Here is an 18927-nt window from a genome sequence, read left to right as displayed (position 1 = left end):
CATTCTTCAACAATGACCTCTTTTAGTGACTGGATGCTGGATGGAGAGTGATGCTCAACTTGTCTCTTCAGAATTCCCCATAGGTGTTCGATTGGGTTCAGATCAGGAGACATACTTGGCCACTGAATCACTTTCACCCTGTTCTTCTTCAGAAATCCAACAGTGGCCTTAGATGTGTTTAGTCATGTTGGAAAAGTGCACGACGACCAAGGGCACGGAGTGATGGTCGCATCTTCTCTTTAAGTATAGAGCAATACATCTAAATTCATGATGCCATCAATGAAATGCAGCTCCCCGACACCAGCAGCACTCATGCAGCCCCACATAAGGACACTGCCACCACCATGTTTCACTGTAGGCACCATGCAGTTTTCTTTGTATTCCTCACCTTTGCGACGCCATACAGTTTTGAAGCCATCAGTTCCAAAAACATTTATCTTGGTCTCATCACTCCAGAGTATAGAGTTCCAGTAGTCTTCATCTTTGTCAGCATGGGCCCTGGCAAACTCTAGGCGGGCTTTTTTGTGCCTGGGCTTTAGGAGAGGCTTCTTTCGTGGACGGCATCCATGCATGCCATTCCTCTGCAGTGTGCGCCGTATTGTGTCACAGGAAATAGTCACCCCAGTTTGGCTTTCTACTTCTTTAGATAACTGCAGTGAACTTGCATGCCAATTTTCTTCAGTCCTTCTCATCAGAAGACGCTCCTGTCAAGGTGTTAACATCTGTGGACGACCTGGACATCTCTGTGAGATGGTTGCAGTTCCATCTTTCTTAAATTTTTGTGCCACTTTTGCTACAGTATTCTGACTGATAAGTAAAGCTTTGCTGATCTTCTTGTAGCCTTCACCTTTGTGGTGTAAAGAAATTATTTTCTTTTGGGAATTGCAAAGAAATTGAGTTATTAACTCATTAATAACTCATTATTAATTAATAATTAATTCATTATTAACCTTACTTTCACGTTATAAGTTAAACAGATGTTATATTAAACTTTGTCTTGTCAACATTTTGGAAATTGTTTGTGTTCATTGAGATATTGTTTAAAATGTTACTTTTCAAAGGGGGTGTACTCATTTACACTGAGCACTGACAAGCTGAGCATCACTCTCCATCCAGCATCCAGTCACTAAAAGAGGTCATTGTTGAAGAATGGAAAAAGATTGATGTTGCAAAATGTCACCAACTTGTTCATTCCATGCTTAGAAGACTTGGTGCGGTCATTAAAAATCATAGAGGCCATACAAAGTACTAGATGTAGTAGTTTTTGTTGTGGGGTGTACTCATTTTTGCACCACCCTAATTTGAGTAAAACTGAAAAATGTGTAATCTAAGTTATATTATTAACCTTACTTTCACGTTATAAGTTAAATAGATGTTATATTAAACTTTGTCTTGTCAACATTTTGGAAATTTTGTGTTCATTGAGCTAATGTTTAAAATGTTACTTTTCAAAGGGGGTGTACTCATTTACGTTGAGCACTGTGTGTGTATATATATATAAAATATGACAGCTGGGGTGTGGTCAAGTGTTGGTTTGTGAATAGTGGACGAGGCCAGGGAAGGTGAGTGCTGTGGTTAGCACTGTTGCCTCACAGCAAGAAGAAGGTTCTGGGTTCAAGTCCAGTGACTGACAGGTGCTCCTGTTTCCCCCACAGTAAGACGTGCAGTTAAGTTAACTGGCAACTCTAAATTGCCCATAGGTGTGAATGTGTGTGTAAGTGTGCAGAAAGGACCTGGCCACCCTACTGCTGCAATTCTGACCAAGTCAACCAAACATGGTTCGCCTCAAGCCCGGATCAGGTTTGGCAGTGATGACAATGAACTAATTTAAATAGTAAGCACTAAACTGTCCACAGTCATGTTCGAAAGAATCATAAAACACATTTTTTCATTATAAATCACTCCAACAAGTCATACCATTATACATTTATTCTTTTTTATATAGATTATTTACAAGTGAGACAGAATCCTGTGCAAGAATAGAGCTAGTTATGGGTCTTGGTCAAGGCCTCAACATTGGTTCATTGTTAGCGCTGGTCACCAGCACATTGCTGAACCTCCACTGCCCTCTGTTGGTTCTTCATGACTCCTGTATTATATATTCACTGAGAAGAGAATTTCTAGGCTATTTTTTTGTTAACTAACTAGCTAGTTTAGTCCTGTCATTTGAATTAAATTGCCAAATGATTTGCCACACTTATTCACTTATGAAGTTCTTGTTAACTGTAAAATGTAGTATGCATATTGACTACTGAGTGAGACATCAGTCACAGACACATCAGTCAGACACATCAGTCACAGACACATCAGCTGAGCCTCAGAGTTGCAAAGATATATTGCCAGAATATACAGTGGATCTAAAAAGTCTACACACCCCTGGAAATATTGCAGATTTTTTTATGTAACAAAATGGAAAATAAGGCTATTCATTTCAGAACTATTTCCACCTTTAATGTGATATACTGTAGCGGCCAAATTCAATTCCAACAAAGTGAAAAAACAAATAGAAATTTTGTGGGGGAGCAGTACATACAATAACCTGGTTGCACAAGTGTTGCACACCACTAATACATTCTTAAAGCACCTTTTGCTTTTAATATAGCACTCGGTTTTATTGGGCAAGAATCTATCAACATAGCACATCAAGTTGTCAGTTTTATTCCACTCTTCCTTGCAAAAATGTTCGAGATCTATCAAATTGCAAAGGGGTCTGCTGCACACAGCCCTCTTCAGGTCATTTCACAGATTTTCAGTAGGATTGAGATCTGGGCTGTGACTGTGTCACGCCAAAATGTTGAGCATTTTCTGAAGCCATTCCTTTGTTGACTTGGATTTGTGCTTTGTGTCTTTATTGTGCTTGTGAAATGTTAATTCAAAGCTGATTTAATTAAACTGCTAAAAGAGGTTGGTGCTAGATTTGGGGCTCTCCATTATTCCCACTATCTTGACTAGAGCTACGTACAGTCTCAGCTATCCCAGCTGCTTCACTCTGATTATGGTGTTTTTTGGGTTATAAGCTATCTTGTTTTTATGCCAAACAAAACATTTTCTAAAATGTTGCTTTGTGTCAGAATTGGAAGAGTGTTTATAAACGCTTTTTTTTTTTTTTGCTCCATACTATTGAATCCAAGCCAACAGAATATCGTCATGGTTACATGCATGAGAGTGATAATTGGACAGAGGAGCTCAGTCTTTACTGTGCCAATTTCATCTCAGCTAATCTGCCAAGTATCATATCGGGGAAGTTGGCATGCTAACTATTTTTCAGTAGATTTAACAGTTGCTAACAACCAATGTAGCTTGCCTAAAATCCACATCAAGAACTTAGCTAGCTAATACTAGATCACATTCTTACTGAGGAGTTGCCTATAATGAATTCATATACAGTACTATGCAAAAGTCTTGTAAAGAAATGCTGTAGACCAAAAATGGCTTAAAAAATAATGAATTAAGTGTTTCGACATAAAAAAAAATACTATAAACAGCAGTAAGCCATAATAAATGGAACAAAGCCAATATTTGGTGAGACGACCCTTTGTTTTAAAACAATAGTAGTCTCAGGTACAGTGAGTGCAGTTTGATAAGGAAATGAGCTGTAGGTTTTACTGAGCATCTTACAGAACCAGCCACACTGCTTCTGGGCACTTTGTCACACTTGCTTCTTAATTTTGCAGCAAAACCCAGCAGCCTTCATTATGTTTTCTGTAACATTTAATTTTGTGCTGGAAAATGAATTTTTGGAATTCTAAAATGTTTTTGTACTGACTTGATCATGTAGAAGTCATAAAATAGAAATCTATAGCAAATTATGTATAAAAAAGGATGTCTAAGACTTTTGCCCAGTACTGTAGCTCCTAACTTTTTTTTTAGATATCAAATTATTTTATGGCATTTAATTGGGCAGCACTTCAGCTTTCAGTACCATGATCATGTCCATGATCTTCATTGTTGTAATTGTAAATCATTACGTCTTGAACATGCCCATAAACAACAAAGTTGTAAATATCACTCTCTCCCTGCTATAAGGGGAGACAGTTAAAGGGAGATGTGGATTTAATTTTACTTGAAGTACTGTAGCTACAAATTTAAGTATAAATGCTTAACTATTCACACTAAAATATCATAGATTTTCATGATCAGAACTGAATTTACAAATTCCTGATTGTGGTTTGAGCAGTTAAAAAAAAAGACAAAAAAAATCCTGGGCCAATTTTTAAGTTTCCATGCAGTTATTATTGGAATCACTACAGACATTCAAACCATACAACACAACACAGCTGATTTTTACAAATAGTAAAAAGACCTATCTTTTGGAAGAAGACAAAAAAAATTAAATTGCCTGCTATACATATTCAAATGTCGTAATCAGTTTCATAAAGATACACATCTGTTAGGAATATTTGTATGTGTGCAAATCTTTCATAAAAAATGCTTCCACCTATCTATTAATATTAAATTAAAAAAAGTACATACATAGAAAGCTACCTAAGTCATATATACCAAATTCATTTAAGAGAAATCAATGATTATTGAAATAGAGCAAACAAAGAAGAAATCAGAACATTTCCATGACAATTCATGGTTCTTTGCTCAGTGATCAGCTTCAAAATCATGATCAACTTAATCAAACAAAACATTTGAATACCTCATAGGGACCACAAAATACCGCATTAATACTGCAATTTACACATCATATCCAGCTTGAGCTGCTGTAATGCCAGTTGCTCGTGTTGGCTGTGCTTTCTCTTGTAAACATGCACAGCTCTGGCTCTCCCTCCATGCTGGGGTTTTGCACGAGGCGCATGGAGAACCAGGAGAGGTTGAGGAGTCACCGCACGCCTGCCCCTCAGCCCTCGCTAAAAGGTTTACGTTCTTAACATCAATGTGTGTGAGTCCCAGATGGAGCAGGCATGCCCAAGGCTAGCCATCACTGCTTACAGGATGGCACAGAAGAACTTCTTCTCCCTAAAGGGATTCTCAGAAGCAGGCACAGGTGACAGCAGAGGGTCCTCCTTAGCATGAGCTTCGCAGTATGACATCAGGTCTGCAGCCGCTTTAGACACCTACCAGTGGCAAATGTTGTCGGTGGTAAGTTCAAGCACATCTTTCTGATCAACACAGTAGATAGCATGGTTTTCTATGCTTTGTCCTCTTCCCCCCCCCCCCCCCCCCCTCACCTTTATACGGTCAATGTTAGCTTCCATCTTGAGCTGTTCCACCAGTTTACGTGCCTGGGCGATGCTGGCAGTGTTGTTGCTAGCCATGAGTGTGCTGGACTGGGAGGCTTTATCACAAACACTACCACATAAGGACACACACCAATATTAATTATGTTTATACACTGATTCATATGCCACAAAATCACATGGTCGAACATTTCCTTTTAATACCACTGCGTCACTGTGTAAAACTGCCTCACATGCTGCCTAGCAACACCATGAGATAGGAACCATGGATTTGACCGCCTTTGTGCTGAATTGTTTTCGTCACACAGACTAAAAGAAACAAACACAGTAACACTAATATGATATGCACTACCATAACTCACAAGTTTAGGAAGTTCTCCTAGCGATAGAAATATATGTTTCACATGCTTGAAACTGGTACAGGCTGTTCTGATTGCTACTTGTTTTGGTTTGTTAAATCCTTGACATTTATATTCGTTTGCACATTCTGTTCTCTGCTTAATGAAGGTTATGTTGATCAGTAATGTCTTTCTTCTTTCATAGGCTTAGGATCCTGACAGGTGATGTAATATTATATAATGTCTCTTTTCTTTCATAAAGTAGTGTAGTTTAAACCAGTGGTGTAATGCTTCATCACCCATTTACGTTACCCTGTCATACATAGATAACTTAGCTTCGTCAATCACACCATCATCATCCAATCACATCGCTACAACACACTCTTGAACATCAATCACATCATCATCATCATCCAATCACATCGCTACAACACACTCTTGAACATCAATCACATCATCATCATCATCATCATCATCATCATCATCCAATCATATCGCTACAACACACTCTTGAACATCAATCACATCATCATCATCCAATCACATAACTACAACACATTCTTGAATGTGAATATATACTCATGTTTGTCCTACAATAAACTGAGAAACATCTCTGAACAGTTGTGTCTGTGTTAGTGACTGTTTGCTCCCAGATCGATCCATGAGGTAGAATCTTTTAGGTGGCAGAGGTCTACATTCCTAGATCATACTTTGTCAATTCAACCTCCTTTGGTACAGACAGATCAAAACCTAACACCGAGCTAGCTACACTATCTGGTAGTGTTGTGTTTTCTTTCACATTTAGAAAAGTTTGCACTACAAGATCCTAGATGTGTTTTGCAATGGTCACATTGCACAGTGGCTGTAGATTGGACAGCTGCACAGACTTGCAGCAAACAGTCCACATCATCCCAAAGCTACTCAATAGGGTCAAGGTTTGAAGACGATGAGGCATTAAAAATACTGACATGTAAATTCAGTTGTTATTTGTGGTTAAGGTTAGGGTAAGTGCTTGCATAGTTTATGGCTTATAATTTATTTATTTAATTATAAAACGAATAATAAAATCCAACTATAACAGTGTTATAACGGGATTGGCTCTGGATCCTTCAGATTGGTATGCGATGTATGACTTATTGGACAGTACAGTTTGTGTTAAGGTCATGTATGTACCTGACATTTAATCTTTGTTGATACGATACCTTAAATCTCTCTTCAGGTTTTTCAGCTCACTCTACCCCTTGATTGCCACTGCTCAAGGTCCAATCTTGTGTTGCTCTTTTCAGACTAAAGCCTATAGGAAACATAAAAAAAAAGTTTGTGGAAAATATCTACAAGAACATATAGTGTGCAACTGAGACACAAAGGATAATTACACTTAAATTTCAAACACACACACACACACACACACACACACACACACACACACACACACACACACATATACAGTATATATATAAAGAGCAACAACAGATAATTCCCTCAGTAGTTCAGTCTATTGGGTTAGCGCTACTGGGTTTCAGCATCACAGACTGATCTCCATATGATATTTCCCATTTATAAATGTGATGTGGTACAGCAGGGGGTGTGTGTGTGTGTGTGTGTGGGGGGGGGGGGGGGGGGGTGATTGTTGTGCAATATTGCCTCATGGATAACAATGACATGCTGTGTCAAAGAGTGTGTGAGTGTGCATTTAGGCCTCGTGTTGTTTGTTCCTCTACATGGATATTTGATAGCATGCTGTGACACACCTGTCAGGACTGGGAGCTCAAAGGGTGTGCCTGTATTAGAGTTTTTAATCTCAGTAGGCCCATCTGCAGAAAGGTTAACCACAAAGGCCGACTAATGAGAGAGAGCAGCAGGGGGCGCCAATATGTCAGCTGTCACTGACCCCAGTCTCATTAATGAGTCCAACTCAGCCTGCTGGCTTAAATATATCCAAGGAAAATGAGAGAGAGAGAGAGAGAGAGAGAGAGAGAGAGAGAGAGCCTTTGACAACAGTGTACTATTATGTTCTTTACAGTATTATGTCCATTCTTTGATAATTCATCTCGGCACAAGTGTACGATCTGTTCTGTTTCTAGTTAAACACACGCTGACACAACTGGGCTTCATCAAGGAACATAGTTTCACTGTATTACTGTATTATATTATGCCTTACTAATAAAACTCTTTAATGAAGTGAGTCTCCTGCTGTCCACATAATTATTTATAATGTTCTCTTTCTTACCAGAGCACTTCTAATCATATTTCCTGGACTTATTGCATTATTGCACCGAAGTCACTGTGTCATTTTCTAAACCACAGTTAACAACATTATTGTTGCAAGCAGGAAGCAGAGCCCCACTGGGAATTCAGCCTAAAACGGCATTTGTACTCCCCAGAATAGCTCAGATCTAAATTGACCAACTGCTGCTGGTCTCATTTTCATTCCTGAAGCTGATATCTAAAAAAGAGGAGTAAACCTTGTCAAAACCATTATCCTCTGTTGAACATGACAAGTCGGTGGTTAAGACAATTTTAGGCAATGTTTTCATTAGTGCCCTTCATTAAGACTTGGGGGGGGGGGGGGGGGGGAATGTCACACTGAAACCAGTAACCCCTCTTTTGCAAGGAACGTCAGTTGCTAGGCAACCGAGACGGCAAAGCATCCAGGAGAGGTGAAATGTTCCACTCTGAAATCAACACTGAGGCCAGACCCAGGCCAAGCATACAGGAACTCACATTTAAATAGCTGAGAGAGGATTTCAGACCCAGCCTAGTCTTGCTAAATCAAAACGAAAATGGTTTATAGAAGCTTAAAACATTAGCATACATTGGGGGCAGTGAACTTTTGGATCTGAGTTCCTATTTGTTCTTACATCATACTGCTCACTGCTTTACCTTATAGGGGCTCAGAGAGAGAGAGAGAGAGAGAGAGAGAGAGAGAGAGCAGCTACATGAGTAGTAAAAGTGAACTGTGTATGTCAACCGAAAAGTTTGGCCAGACTCAGCAATGTGCTTACTGTGGTATGTGAGGTGCGAGATGCAGGAAGTGGGAGCATTCCTGTGTAATGGTTGGTGTATCTCAGTGATCCTAAGGTGTAGATTTCTGTGCAGTGAATCTGTATTCTGGTGACTCCCTGATCAATATCAGAGGATGTGTTGAGTGGGGGAAAGCATTGTGGATGAATTTGATTCATCTGAGCTCCTGGAAAGGGGACCATATGCCCATTCATTACTCAGTTCTGTTCCCTACTGATAAACAGGAAGAAAGAATAATCTTTTAGCACCCTTTTCACATTATAGAAGACAAACTGTAACAATTGTGATTTTAAAAAAATACAACGGAACTCTTTCTCTGGTGTGAATTAATCAGTGCACTTGGTTTTACTGCAAAATTAAGCGTCAAACCTGAAAGAAAGCACACATCCACCCATCCACCCACACATACACCCACAATCACCCACTAATAACTTCTAGCTACTGTAATGCAGCTGTAAAGCCTCTTTACAAGATATGAAACAGCTATTTGGAAGCAGCTGGTTAAAGAAATGCTCTGGTCACTCATCATAATCTTTAGTAAGACACACAAACAAAGAGAACTTTTGTGTGTTGCTTCAATTAGGAGCCATTTTTCTAAAATGTAAAAAGAATGGGTATTATGATGATTAGTCCTACAATCTCCCTGTTGTTGTATGATTTTGTCTTTGCGTATATGTTTGGAGAAATGGTAACCTCTCTTCCTCTTTCCCTGTGTTGCTCTGTCTTTCACTTGCATCTTAACCCTGTCTTTCTCTTCCCTATTTCTACAGTCTGATGATGGTGTGAAACCATTACCATTTTGCTCATTTACTTGCATTCTCTATTTCAGATGATGAAGAGAAAGAAAACAAATCACGAGGTCAGAATTCATTCGTCATCGTCGGCTGTCCATCGCTAGCGATGATGACTGCTTCATTAGGATGCACAGAAACGCAGATGGGCTGCGAGGCCCGCACCAGAGCAACTGAGTCGTCTGCAGCGGTGGCACAAATGGTCTAGCTGAGCTGCCATGGAATGTCTGGCTTCGTGAGCCCTCATATACTCCTTTTGATGCTTGTCTTCAATTGTGGACACTGGACTCAGAATTCATTAATATCATACAAAGAGAAGAATTGTTTTATTTATGAATGAATTTATGAATTTGAGAGAGTCAGTAGTCCAAAATCACCCATAAGTATTTAAATAAGTTTTGATCTGATGACTAAAAGAGCCATAGGATATGATTTATATCATTTTCATACTCATCATAGCTTTCAGTGAGCTCTAGTGCCATAATGATGAGGAGATTGTCATTCTGGAAGAGATCAATCCCATCAGGAGATATGCTGTATATTCTATGTTAAATCTGGATCATTTTGGGGATATTAAAATGTCCTGCTAAAAAGCTATAGCTCCTTTCTGGGGTAATACGGTTCCAAGTAGAAAATCTAAAACCTCCATTCAAAAAATGTGGTCTAATTAATGTGGTCTCAATGTGGTCTTGTTAGATATTACAGGAAGCGTGAGTGCACTGTTATTCTTTTAGAGTATGCTTAATTAAACCTTGGGTTTTGTAGAAAAACATACTACTGTGCTACTTAAGAAAATGTTTTAGGCTTGAAATAAATAATGATTATTATTTATGTTTATTGTTTAAATGCATACATTTAAACACAACTTCTGTTACTCTTTTTAGATATTTATGAACAGACCATTTTAATGCAGGGTGTCAATAATTCTGTATTAGAAAAAGGGAAATGTTATATTTTTAACTATTTTGTTCTTATACTTTTGCAAAGTAGTATACATCTAAAGAATGTTAAATATTCAGGCTTTCACTACTGTCTCTCCCAGTCTGATAAATAGACCCATTACCCTTCTACAGGAGCTTTGCAGCACCAGGGAATCCCGTGTTCCCACAGTCATGAATTGCTTCCACACAACATTTGGGCAACATGGTGGTGTAGTGGTTAGCACGGTTGCCTCACAGCAAGAAGGTTCCGGGTTCGAACCCAGTGGCCGGCGAGGGCCTTTCTGTGTGGAGTTTGCATGTTCTCTCCATGTCTGCGTGGGTTTCCTCTGGATGCTCCGGTTTCCCCCACAGTCCAAAGACATGCAGGTTAGGCTAACTGGTGGCTCGAAATTGACCATAGGTGTGAATGTGAGTGTGAATTGTTGTTTGTCTCTATGTGTTAGCCCTGTGATGACCTGGTGACTTGTCCAGGGTGTACCCCACCTCATAGTCAGCTGGGATAGGTTCCAGCTTGCCTGTACAGGATAAGCGGCTACAGATGATGGATGGAACTTCCAGAAAGGTTCTACTTGGAATCTTTAAGGGTTCCTGAGCAACAACTGAAAAAGCCTTAAGGATTCAAAATTTTCTGTCTACTGGATGCAAACTGCTTATACAAAAATCTAGTCACACACAAGTCACACACAAGTGCAGTCCTTCCGCATGGAATAACATATGTAAGGAATAAAACAGTGGGTTTGTGCTGTTAAAAGAAGAAGAATCAATGATGCATTGCAATGTGGCATGATGAGTTACCACCCCAAAGTTTCCTAGAGTGTTTGTTTCCTCTTACGCCACAGCAATTTGCCAACACTGACCTTTTTTTTTATTAAAGAACAAAATATTATATTTGTTTATAGTTATGTTTAATACTTTAGGAAGTCAACAAGTTAACACCTGCTATTTCTTACAGACCATTATATCTTTTTACAGTTTTTCCCGCATCAGCCACTCACTTTCCCATGTTGGAAAACATAATGTAACTAGTTTACCTCTACAAAGCACTGACACTAAAGACTCCTTTCAAATATGCTAAACAAATATCTCTCTGAAAACCTCACTGTATCAACAATAAGATACCCAAGCATACCCAAGTCCTTAGGAAGTAAAGGCTAATTCTATAAACTAATATATATATATATTATATGTGTGTGTGTGTGTGTGTGTGTGTGTGTGTGTGTGTGTGTGTGTGTGTGTGTGTCATAGCCATAATGTTACACTCAAAAAAACCAACATGGGTGTCTGTTACATGAACCTAAGTCTAACATGTAACGGTTGACATTTAGGTCACTCAACAAAATTGTTTCTGGCTAAGTTAACGCATTTTACTTGGGTGGAAATACTTTCCATAATTTGATTCCGTTCACTGAGCAAGTTATTTTTTTGAGTGTATATAAAACATAAAATAATAAACACCTGATCAATCATATTTAATATTTAAGAATTCAACAACCCTGTGAGATAGGTGCAAAATAAAGCCCTGTCCTCTAGCAACTTACAGTTATGTATACACTCCAGAGAACCCAAACCTAGGATGTAAGCCTGTTATTTCCTGGGGTGAGTGACTCAGCTGTTAGACTGCCCATTTGTTCCTCATCAGCATGATCCCTGTTAGATAGTGTGCATAGTTCCCTAAAGGTCTGATTATACCAAACAGCTTCACACACTTCAGGTCATTAACACTGTCGTTTTGTGCATGTCTGTGCATCAAAGCTCATTTTCACCAAGTGATAAGACTGAAATACAGCAGACTTGTTTGTAGGGCCTCTCACCAGTATAATTTATCTGAGTAAACTCAGTGAACAGAGTTGAAAATAATAATAATAATAATAATAATAATAATAATAATAATAATAATAATAATAATAATAAAACAGAAGTCAACTTTGTATATACAAACTATAAACTGCACTACGAACCCAAGACAGGAAGTTCAATGAATCCACCTCATTTGAAAACTTGTAAACTGCTGTTCAGCATTTCATGCAAATTTCTTTTCAATCATAAACAGCAAAATGCAAAAATAAGCCAACATATCTGTATAAATGTGCAAAAATGTTCTTGGACTCATAGTGTGAAAGCAAAACTAAGAATTAAGCATAAGATCAGTGCATTGCGTATTTTTGGAATCTTCATGACCATCAGTGTAGATGGTAAGTGTTGTAATGTAAAGAGGGGATGGGTTTGAATGAATATCTCATTAGGAGGAGTGGTTAAGCATTCTGCTGTGAGAGCTAATCCAATTTTTATGCTGATATTTTAGTGGTAGTGTAATAAATGTGTAATCATCGTAGTATAAGGACACAATGACAGAGAATGATACTCCATCCACGTCAGTGCAGTGCATTAATTTATGCTCACAAAAAGAGCAATGTGTGCAAAAGAGAACAAATTGGCTATTTCAGCCAACCAAAGTAGCAAAAAAGGCAGCATTATTCAATGAATGGCACTTACATTGGCACAAAAATAGACTCTCATGTGCCTTGTCAACTCCTAGCACATGATTAAATATTTCATGCTGAAAGCCCCGTAAGAAAAGAAGAGAAGATTTTTAATCATGCTATTCTGGTTTTACACCACAGGTCACCCAGTGGTTGCTTACACTTATGTCTCCAGTCACAAAAACATTTAGTGTTTCAGATGAGCTATTTCACGTTCAGTGTCCTTCTGAAGCTACATCAGTTATAAACCTTTATGTCAATTATATACCAATATCTTGTTGAGCAGCATGTACAAGAAGTATGACTCCAGGTTATTCTGCTTGCACATGTCTCATGAACACACAGCTCAAATGGGCTGTGAAATGTTTATCCTCTGAGTATAAAGCTCTTAAAACATGCAACCCCTCCTGCTCTGGTTTTAGCTTACAGCTGCAAATGAAGATCATACAGCAACAAGTCGCAGCGCTGTTTCACACCCAGTCCATCCTTGAGGATTAATAGAACAATTGAGACAGCATTAAGAATATTCAGTGCTAACACATGCATGGTCTCTTCAACAGTTTAGACTGTGATTTAAAGGTTGCTGCCATGTGTATTTGATTGAAATATCATTTGAAAAACATATGCAATGTACTATATTTGAGAAATATATTTACTGTATTTAGATATTGTAGCCTGGGAAAGATTATATGTATATATGAGGTTTTTTTTAAATTGTTTGTATGTTGACCATAATCAGAATTTGCACATGGCTTACAGTAAAAACGTGATGAGACAAATTGCAGGGCTTTCACCTGAATTAGGGCTTGAAAAGGCTTTAATGATACCAGTTCCAGAGAACACTTTGTTTCCAGGGAAACAGGAGCAAGTGTCTGAGTGTGTGTGTGTGTGTGTGTGTGTGTGTGTGTGTGCGCGTGCGTGCTAGTGAAAGAGGGAGGGTTTTTGTATATGTGCATGTGTGTATGCATAGCCAAAGGACTGGTATAAACATGGTTTCTTTCAAAATGGACCACTCTGCCAAGAACTCCCAAGACTCCTGAGAAGTTAATAATATTCCAAACATTCAGAGCTATGCACACTGCACATTCTACAGGAGACTGTGTATAGAATAAAAGACATGCAAAAACTAGGCAATTTGCACACACACTAGCTGTGTTTATAATGCAACTGCAAAATTTTGAATGACAACTTACTTATAATTCAGTTTAAAAGACAAAGGTTAGATATGGCGCTTCCTGGATGCTGATATTCCTAGGAACAGTTCACTGGATCTTTTATCTTTGTTGACTACCCATTAGTGGTCAGCATTGAATATGCTGCAAAATATATTGTTTGTAAGACACTGTCAAATTGCTATGCAATACTGATTACAAAGAAGGCTGCATATGATGTGGACAAATTACTATTTAAACTAACCACATATTTTGGATGTCACGGAGGTTCATAATGAGAGTTTCTGTAGGTACTGTATGTGCATGAGTCACAGTATTCAGATAATACAATAAATTCAAATCATTTTCATCAGCATAATGTAGGTCAATTTTTAACCATGTAAAATTAATGGTTAAACTTCCAGGACACATTAACAGGTCTACCTTACATTCCTTACTCTTGTAACTATATAACTTTCCTATTATTTTCCCTTCAGATACTGAATAAGTGATAGCAGATACTGTATTATATTTGAAGATTAATAAACTTTGGAGTTCAAGAGGTTAATATATTGCAATGTCTTGATTACAAAAAAACAGGACTCTTTGCCCATGTCATGCTGCCTTAATTAAGACTCAATTTTATGCGATGATACATGTATACAGTGATGCTTGAAAGTTTGTGAACCCTTTAGAATTTTCTATATTTTTGCATAAATTTGACCTAAAACATTATCAGATTTTCACACAAATCCTAAAAGTGGATAAAGAGAACCCAGTTAAACAAATGAGACAAAAACATGATACTTGGCCATTTATTTATTGAGGAAAATGATCTAATATTACATATCTGTGGCAAAAGTATGTGAACCTTTGCTTTCAGTATCTGGTGTGACCCCCTTGTGCAGCAATAACTGCAACTAAATGTTTCCGGTAACTGTTGATCAGTCCTGCACACCGGCTTGGAGGAATTTTAGCCCATTCCTCCATACAGAACAGCTTCAACTCTGGGATGTTGGTGGATTTCCTCACATGAACTGCTCGCTTCAGGTCCTTCCACAACATTTCGATTGGATTAAGGTCATGACTTCGACTTGGCCATTCCAAAACATTAACTTTCTTCTTCTTTAACCATTCTTTGGTAGAACGACTTGTGTGCTTCGAGTTGTTGTCTTGCTGCATGACCCACCTTCTCTTGAGATTCAGTTCATGGACAGATGTCCTGACATTTTCCTTTCGAATTTGCTGGTATAATGCAGAATTCATTGTTCCATCAATGATGGCAAGCCGTCCTGGCCCAGATGCAGCAAAACAGGCCCAAACCACGATACTACCACCACCATGTTTCACAGATGGGATAAGGTTCTTATGCTGGAATGCAGTGTTTCATTTCTCCAAGCATAACGCTTCTCATTTCAACCAGAAAGTTCTATTTTGGTCTCATCCGTCCACAAAACTATTTTTCCAATAGCCTTCTGGCTTGTCCACGTGATCTTTAGCAAACTGCAGACAAGCAGCAATGTTCTTTTTGGAGAGCAATGGCTTTCTCCTTGCAGCCCTGCCATGCACACCATTGTTGTTTAGTGTTCTCCTGATGGTGGACTCATGAACATTAACATTAGCCAATGTGAGAGAGGCCTTCAGTTGCTTAGAAGTTACCCTGGGGTCCTTTGTGACCTTGCCGACTATTGCACGCCTTGCTCTTGGATTGATCCTTATTGGTTGACCACTCCTGGGGAGGGTAACAATGGTCTTGAATTTCCTCCATTTGTACACAATCTGTCTGACTGTGGATTGGTGGAGCCCAAATTCTTTAGAGATGGTTTTGTAACCTTTTTCAGCCTGATGAGCATCAACAACGCTTTTTCTGAGGTCTTCAGGAATCTCTTTTGTTCGTGCAATGACACACTTCTACAAACATGCGTTGTGAAGATCAGACTTTGATAGATCCCTGTTCTTTAAATGAAACAGGGTGCCCACTCACACCTGACTGTCATCCCATTGATTGAAAACACGTGACTAATTTCACCTTCAAAGTAACTGCTAATCCTAGAGGTTCACATACTTTTGCCACTCACAGATAAGGAATATTGGATCATTTTCCTCAATAAATAAATAAATGACCAAGTATAATATTTTTGTCTCATTTGTTTAACTGGGTTCTCTTTATCTACTTTTAGGACTTGTGTGAAAATCTGATGATGTTTTAGGTCATATTTATGCAGAAATATAGAAAATTCTAAAGGGTTCACAAACTTTCAAGCACCACTGTAAGTTAGGTTTTAAAGAGGAGGTTAAAATGAAGTGTACTAACAATATATACTGTATATTGACAGTAATAAGAGGGGTTACACTATACACCATTCTAAAATAAAAGCATAGTCACACCCATGTGGCTAATAGTCTTTCATTGTGAGAAGGAGCACATATGTTGTTTGTGTGTGTGTGTATGTGTGTGTGTGTGTGTGTGTGTAGAGTGATTATTTGAGGCCCAGGGTGGACGAAAGCTGCTAAGTCATTCTAACTTTGTGATGACTGGTTTGACATTTTACAAGGCTTAATCATAATCATTTTTACCCTTAAGCACTTGGGGGGGGGGTCTTGGAAGAAAAAACATGATTATGCCTTTTATTTCTCTTTAAGTACCTGTGTGTGATGTTACATGTGATGTTAACGTATACATGCATTTCCAGCATCTGATGATAAAAACTGAAAAATATCGCCATAAAACAACACACACTCTCTCTCTCTCTCTCTCTCTCTCTCTCTCTCTCACACACACACACACACACACACACACACACACACACACACACACACACACACACAGTGCATTTGTGCATTTCAATTTCATAATTAATTAATTAATTTCCCCATTCTTTCATTTTAGAATTAAAAAGAAAATATACTTTTATTTTTATATGTTTTAAACAAAAACATCACATACATATACAATGAGGTGTCACTCAAACCTTGGCCTATATATAATGCAAGATAAGTATGAACGTAAACCGCAACGCCTGCCTGTAATGAGACCCTCACTGTTACATAACATGGCACGTCGCTGTGGTAAGTACAGAAGAAACAAAATGGCAAGCACCAGAGGGCCAGATAAAAGCTCATGTTATGAATCTCAGGCAAGCTGTGATCTGTGTTGCTTCATTATATCGTGTGATATGGGCCCCATTCAATGAATTGAAGGATGAGCTGCATTGCTGTATAGCAGATACCACTGAATCATCAGCCTCCTGTTACACACCCAAATATCCCTCAATAATTGTCTTACAATGAAACAAAACTGTTTGACTGTTATGAGAATTCGCCAGGAACTCCTTGGGGATTCCTTGCAAATAGGCTATTTTTTTCCTCCTTCAGCCATCATTCTTTCTTCAGTATCTTCTTTACCCCTCCCCCATTTTTCACGAATCCCTTTTTCTAATACATACACAGAGGAAGAATAAACTAATCCAAAAGATGTTTTCTAACAGGCTCCATTCTACACGTGGCACAGTGTAGATTTCGATTCTTCTCTTATTCTTTATTTAATGATAAACTATCAAGCTCTTTTGAGAGTCTTCTTCTGTCCATGTTAACGATGATGTATGCTGACACACATGCAATAGCTATGGATGAGTGGTGTCTACACAGCACCGCCCTGATGGAACATTCGACACACAGCCAAACGACACAAAAACATTGCTCACAAACTACATTAATCAAATACACATGTACATTCAACCAAAACACACTGATGAAGAAATGCCACATTTTCTCAGACTCGATTTTGTTGAGTACTTCTGTAACACCCACCTATCTCACACATAGATCTCCCTCTCACGCTTGCATGCACAAGTACACATCCGTAGCTTCTTCCTTTTCCACAGTGAGCTGATGTCAAAATCTGTAGCTTACCTTCTCCGAGAGATTATTATCGGTTTATTTCTTCTTGGAGACTCCAAAATTGCTCAGGATGCACTAGTAGTAGCCAAAGGTTCTCTCACACACTGTCTCTTTTCCTCACACTTTTGCAACACACATGCATAAACACACGCGAGCACACACACACACCGTCTGCTACACCACTCTGGCTGACAGCCCTTCTCATGCTCCGCCCAACAGCTAGTGGAATCACTCAGGAAGCCAACTCAAACCCACTTCCCCCTCTCTCTGGGAACACACAATTATACATAGTCAGCCATTGTCTAAAGGAAAATACAAAGGCTCATACCTGCTCTCCTCCAATAGATGCTTCATCCTATAGTCACACTGTTGTCCCTTTATCTTTATGCCAGGTACGTTTTATACTTGTGTACCTAAGATACTAATTCCAGTGTATGTGATGTGGTGCAGTTCTGCCCAGTAGAATTGCTCCTCTGCACAACCTCTGGGTTTCACAGCATGCACAGGGAAGCCAGTCCTGTGGCTCTGGTACAGTGTTGACAGCAAGAGCAGATAAATGTGCACAATTGACCCTCCCCCAAAGAGCGTGACTGAGAAAGAGAGAGAGAGAGAGAGAGAGAGAGAGAGAGAGAGAGAGAGATGCTTATCCTTTTTTCTTGCTGAACTCATTCTCTTTCTCTTTGCAGTTTACCTGCATAAATTTACACACTCATATACACAGCTTGTAATAATCCAAATGTCAAATCTCCTTTAATCTTCAGATTGACAATATTACAGCTGCAGAAGATTAAAAAAATTCCAGGTGGTACCCCACAGACAAAGGCTGTGTGCGCGCACGCACACTCACACACGCACACACTCACACACACAAAGAAAGTAAAAAGCAAGTGTTAGAGTATTAGGATTATAATGTGTGAATGACAAACAGAAAAACATGAGTTCCAAATGTTCCTCATGAAAAGAACTGGATGGATGGATGGATGAGAATAATAATTAACATCATAAATATGATAAACATCCATCCATTATCTGTAGCCGCTTATCCTGTGCAGGGTCGCAGACAAGCTGGAGCCTATCCCAGCTGACTATGGGCGAGAGGTGGGGTACACCCTGGAA

At 38.8% G+C, this 18927-nt stretch overlaps 1 protein-coding gene across 3 annotated transcripts; it reads right to left on the bottom strand.

The window, feature by feature from the left end:
• Positions 1-2429: 2429 nt before the first annotated feature.
• gng2 (guanine nucleotide binding protein (G protein), gamma 2) lies at positions 2430-18326 on the bottom strand. 3 transcript variants are annotated; one of them, XM_060925672.1, is made up of 4 exons: positions 18140-18326; positions 6727-6818; positions 5178-5298; positions 2430-5063 (listed from the first exon to the last, which is right to left on the bottom strand). In XM_060925672.1, the coding sequence occupies exons 3-4, from the start codon at positions 5262-5264 to the stop codon at positions 4935-4937; spliced, it is 216 nt and encodes a 71-aa protein (XP_060781655.1). In that variant the 5' UTR covers positions 5265-5298; positions 6727-6818; positions 18140-18326; the 3' UTR covers positions 2430-4934. The 3 variants fall into 3 exon arrangements, with proteins under 3 accessions (XP_060781655.1, XP_060781654.1, XP_060781656.1); XM_060925671.1 differs by lacking the exon at positions 18140-18326 and adding an exon at positions 17824-18027; XM_060925673.1 differs by lacking the exon at positions 18140-18326 and adding an exon at positions 17722-17803.
• Between the last annotated feature and the right edge of the window lie 601 nt (positions 18327-18927).

This window comes from Neoarius graeffei, chromosome 7, assembly GCF_027579695.1.
Source record: "Neoarius graeffei isolate fNeoGra1 chromosome 7, fNeoGra1.pri, whole genome shotgun sequence".
NCBI lineage: Eukaryota > Metazoa > Chordata > Actinopteri > Siluriformes > Ariidae > Neoarius > Neoarius graeffei.
Note: the sequence above shows the minus strand (reverse complement) of the source record. Positions and strands in the feature narration are given on the sequence as shown.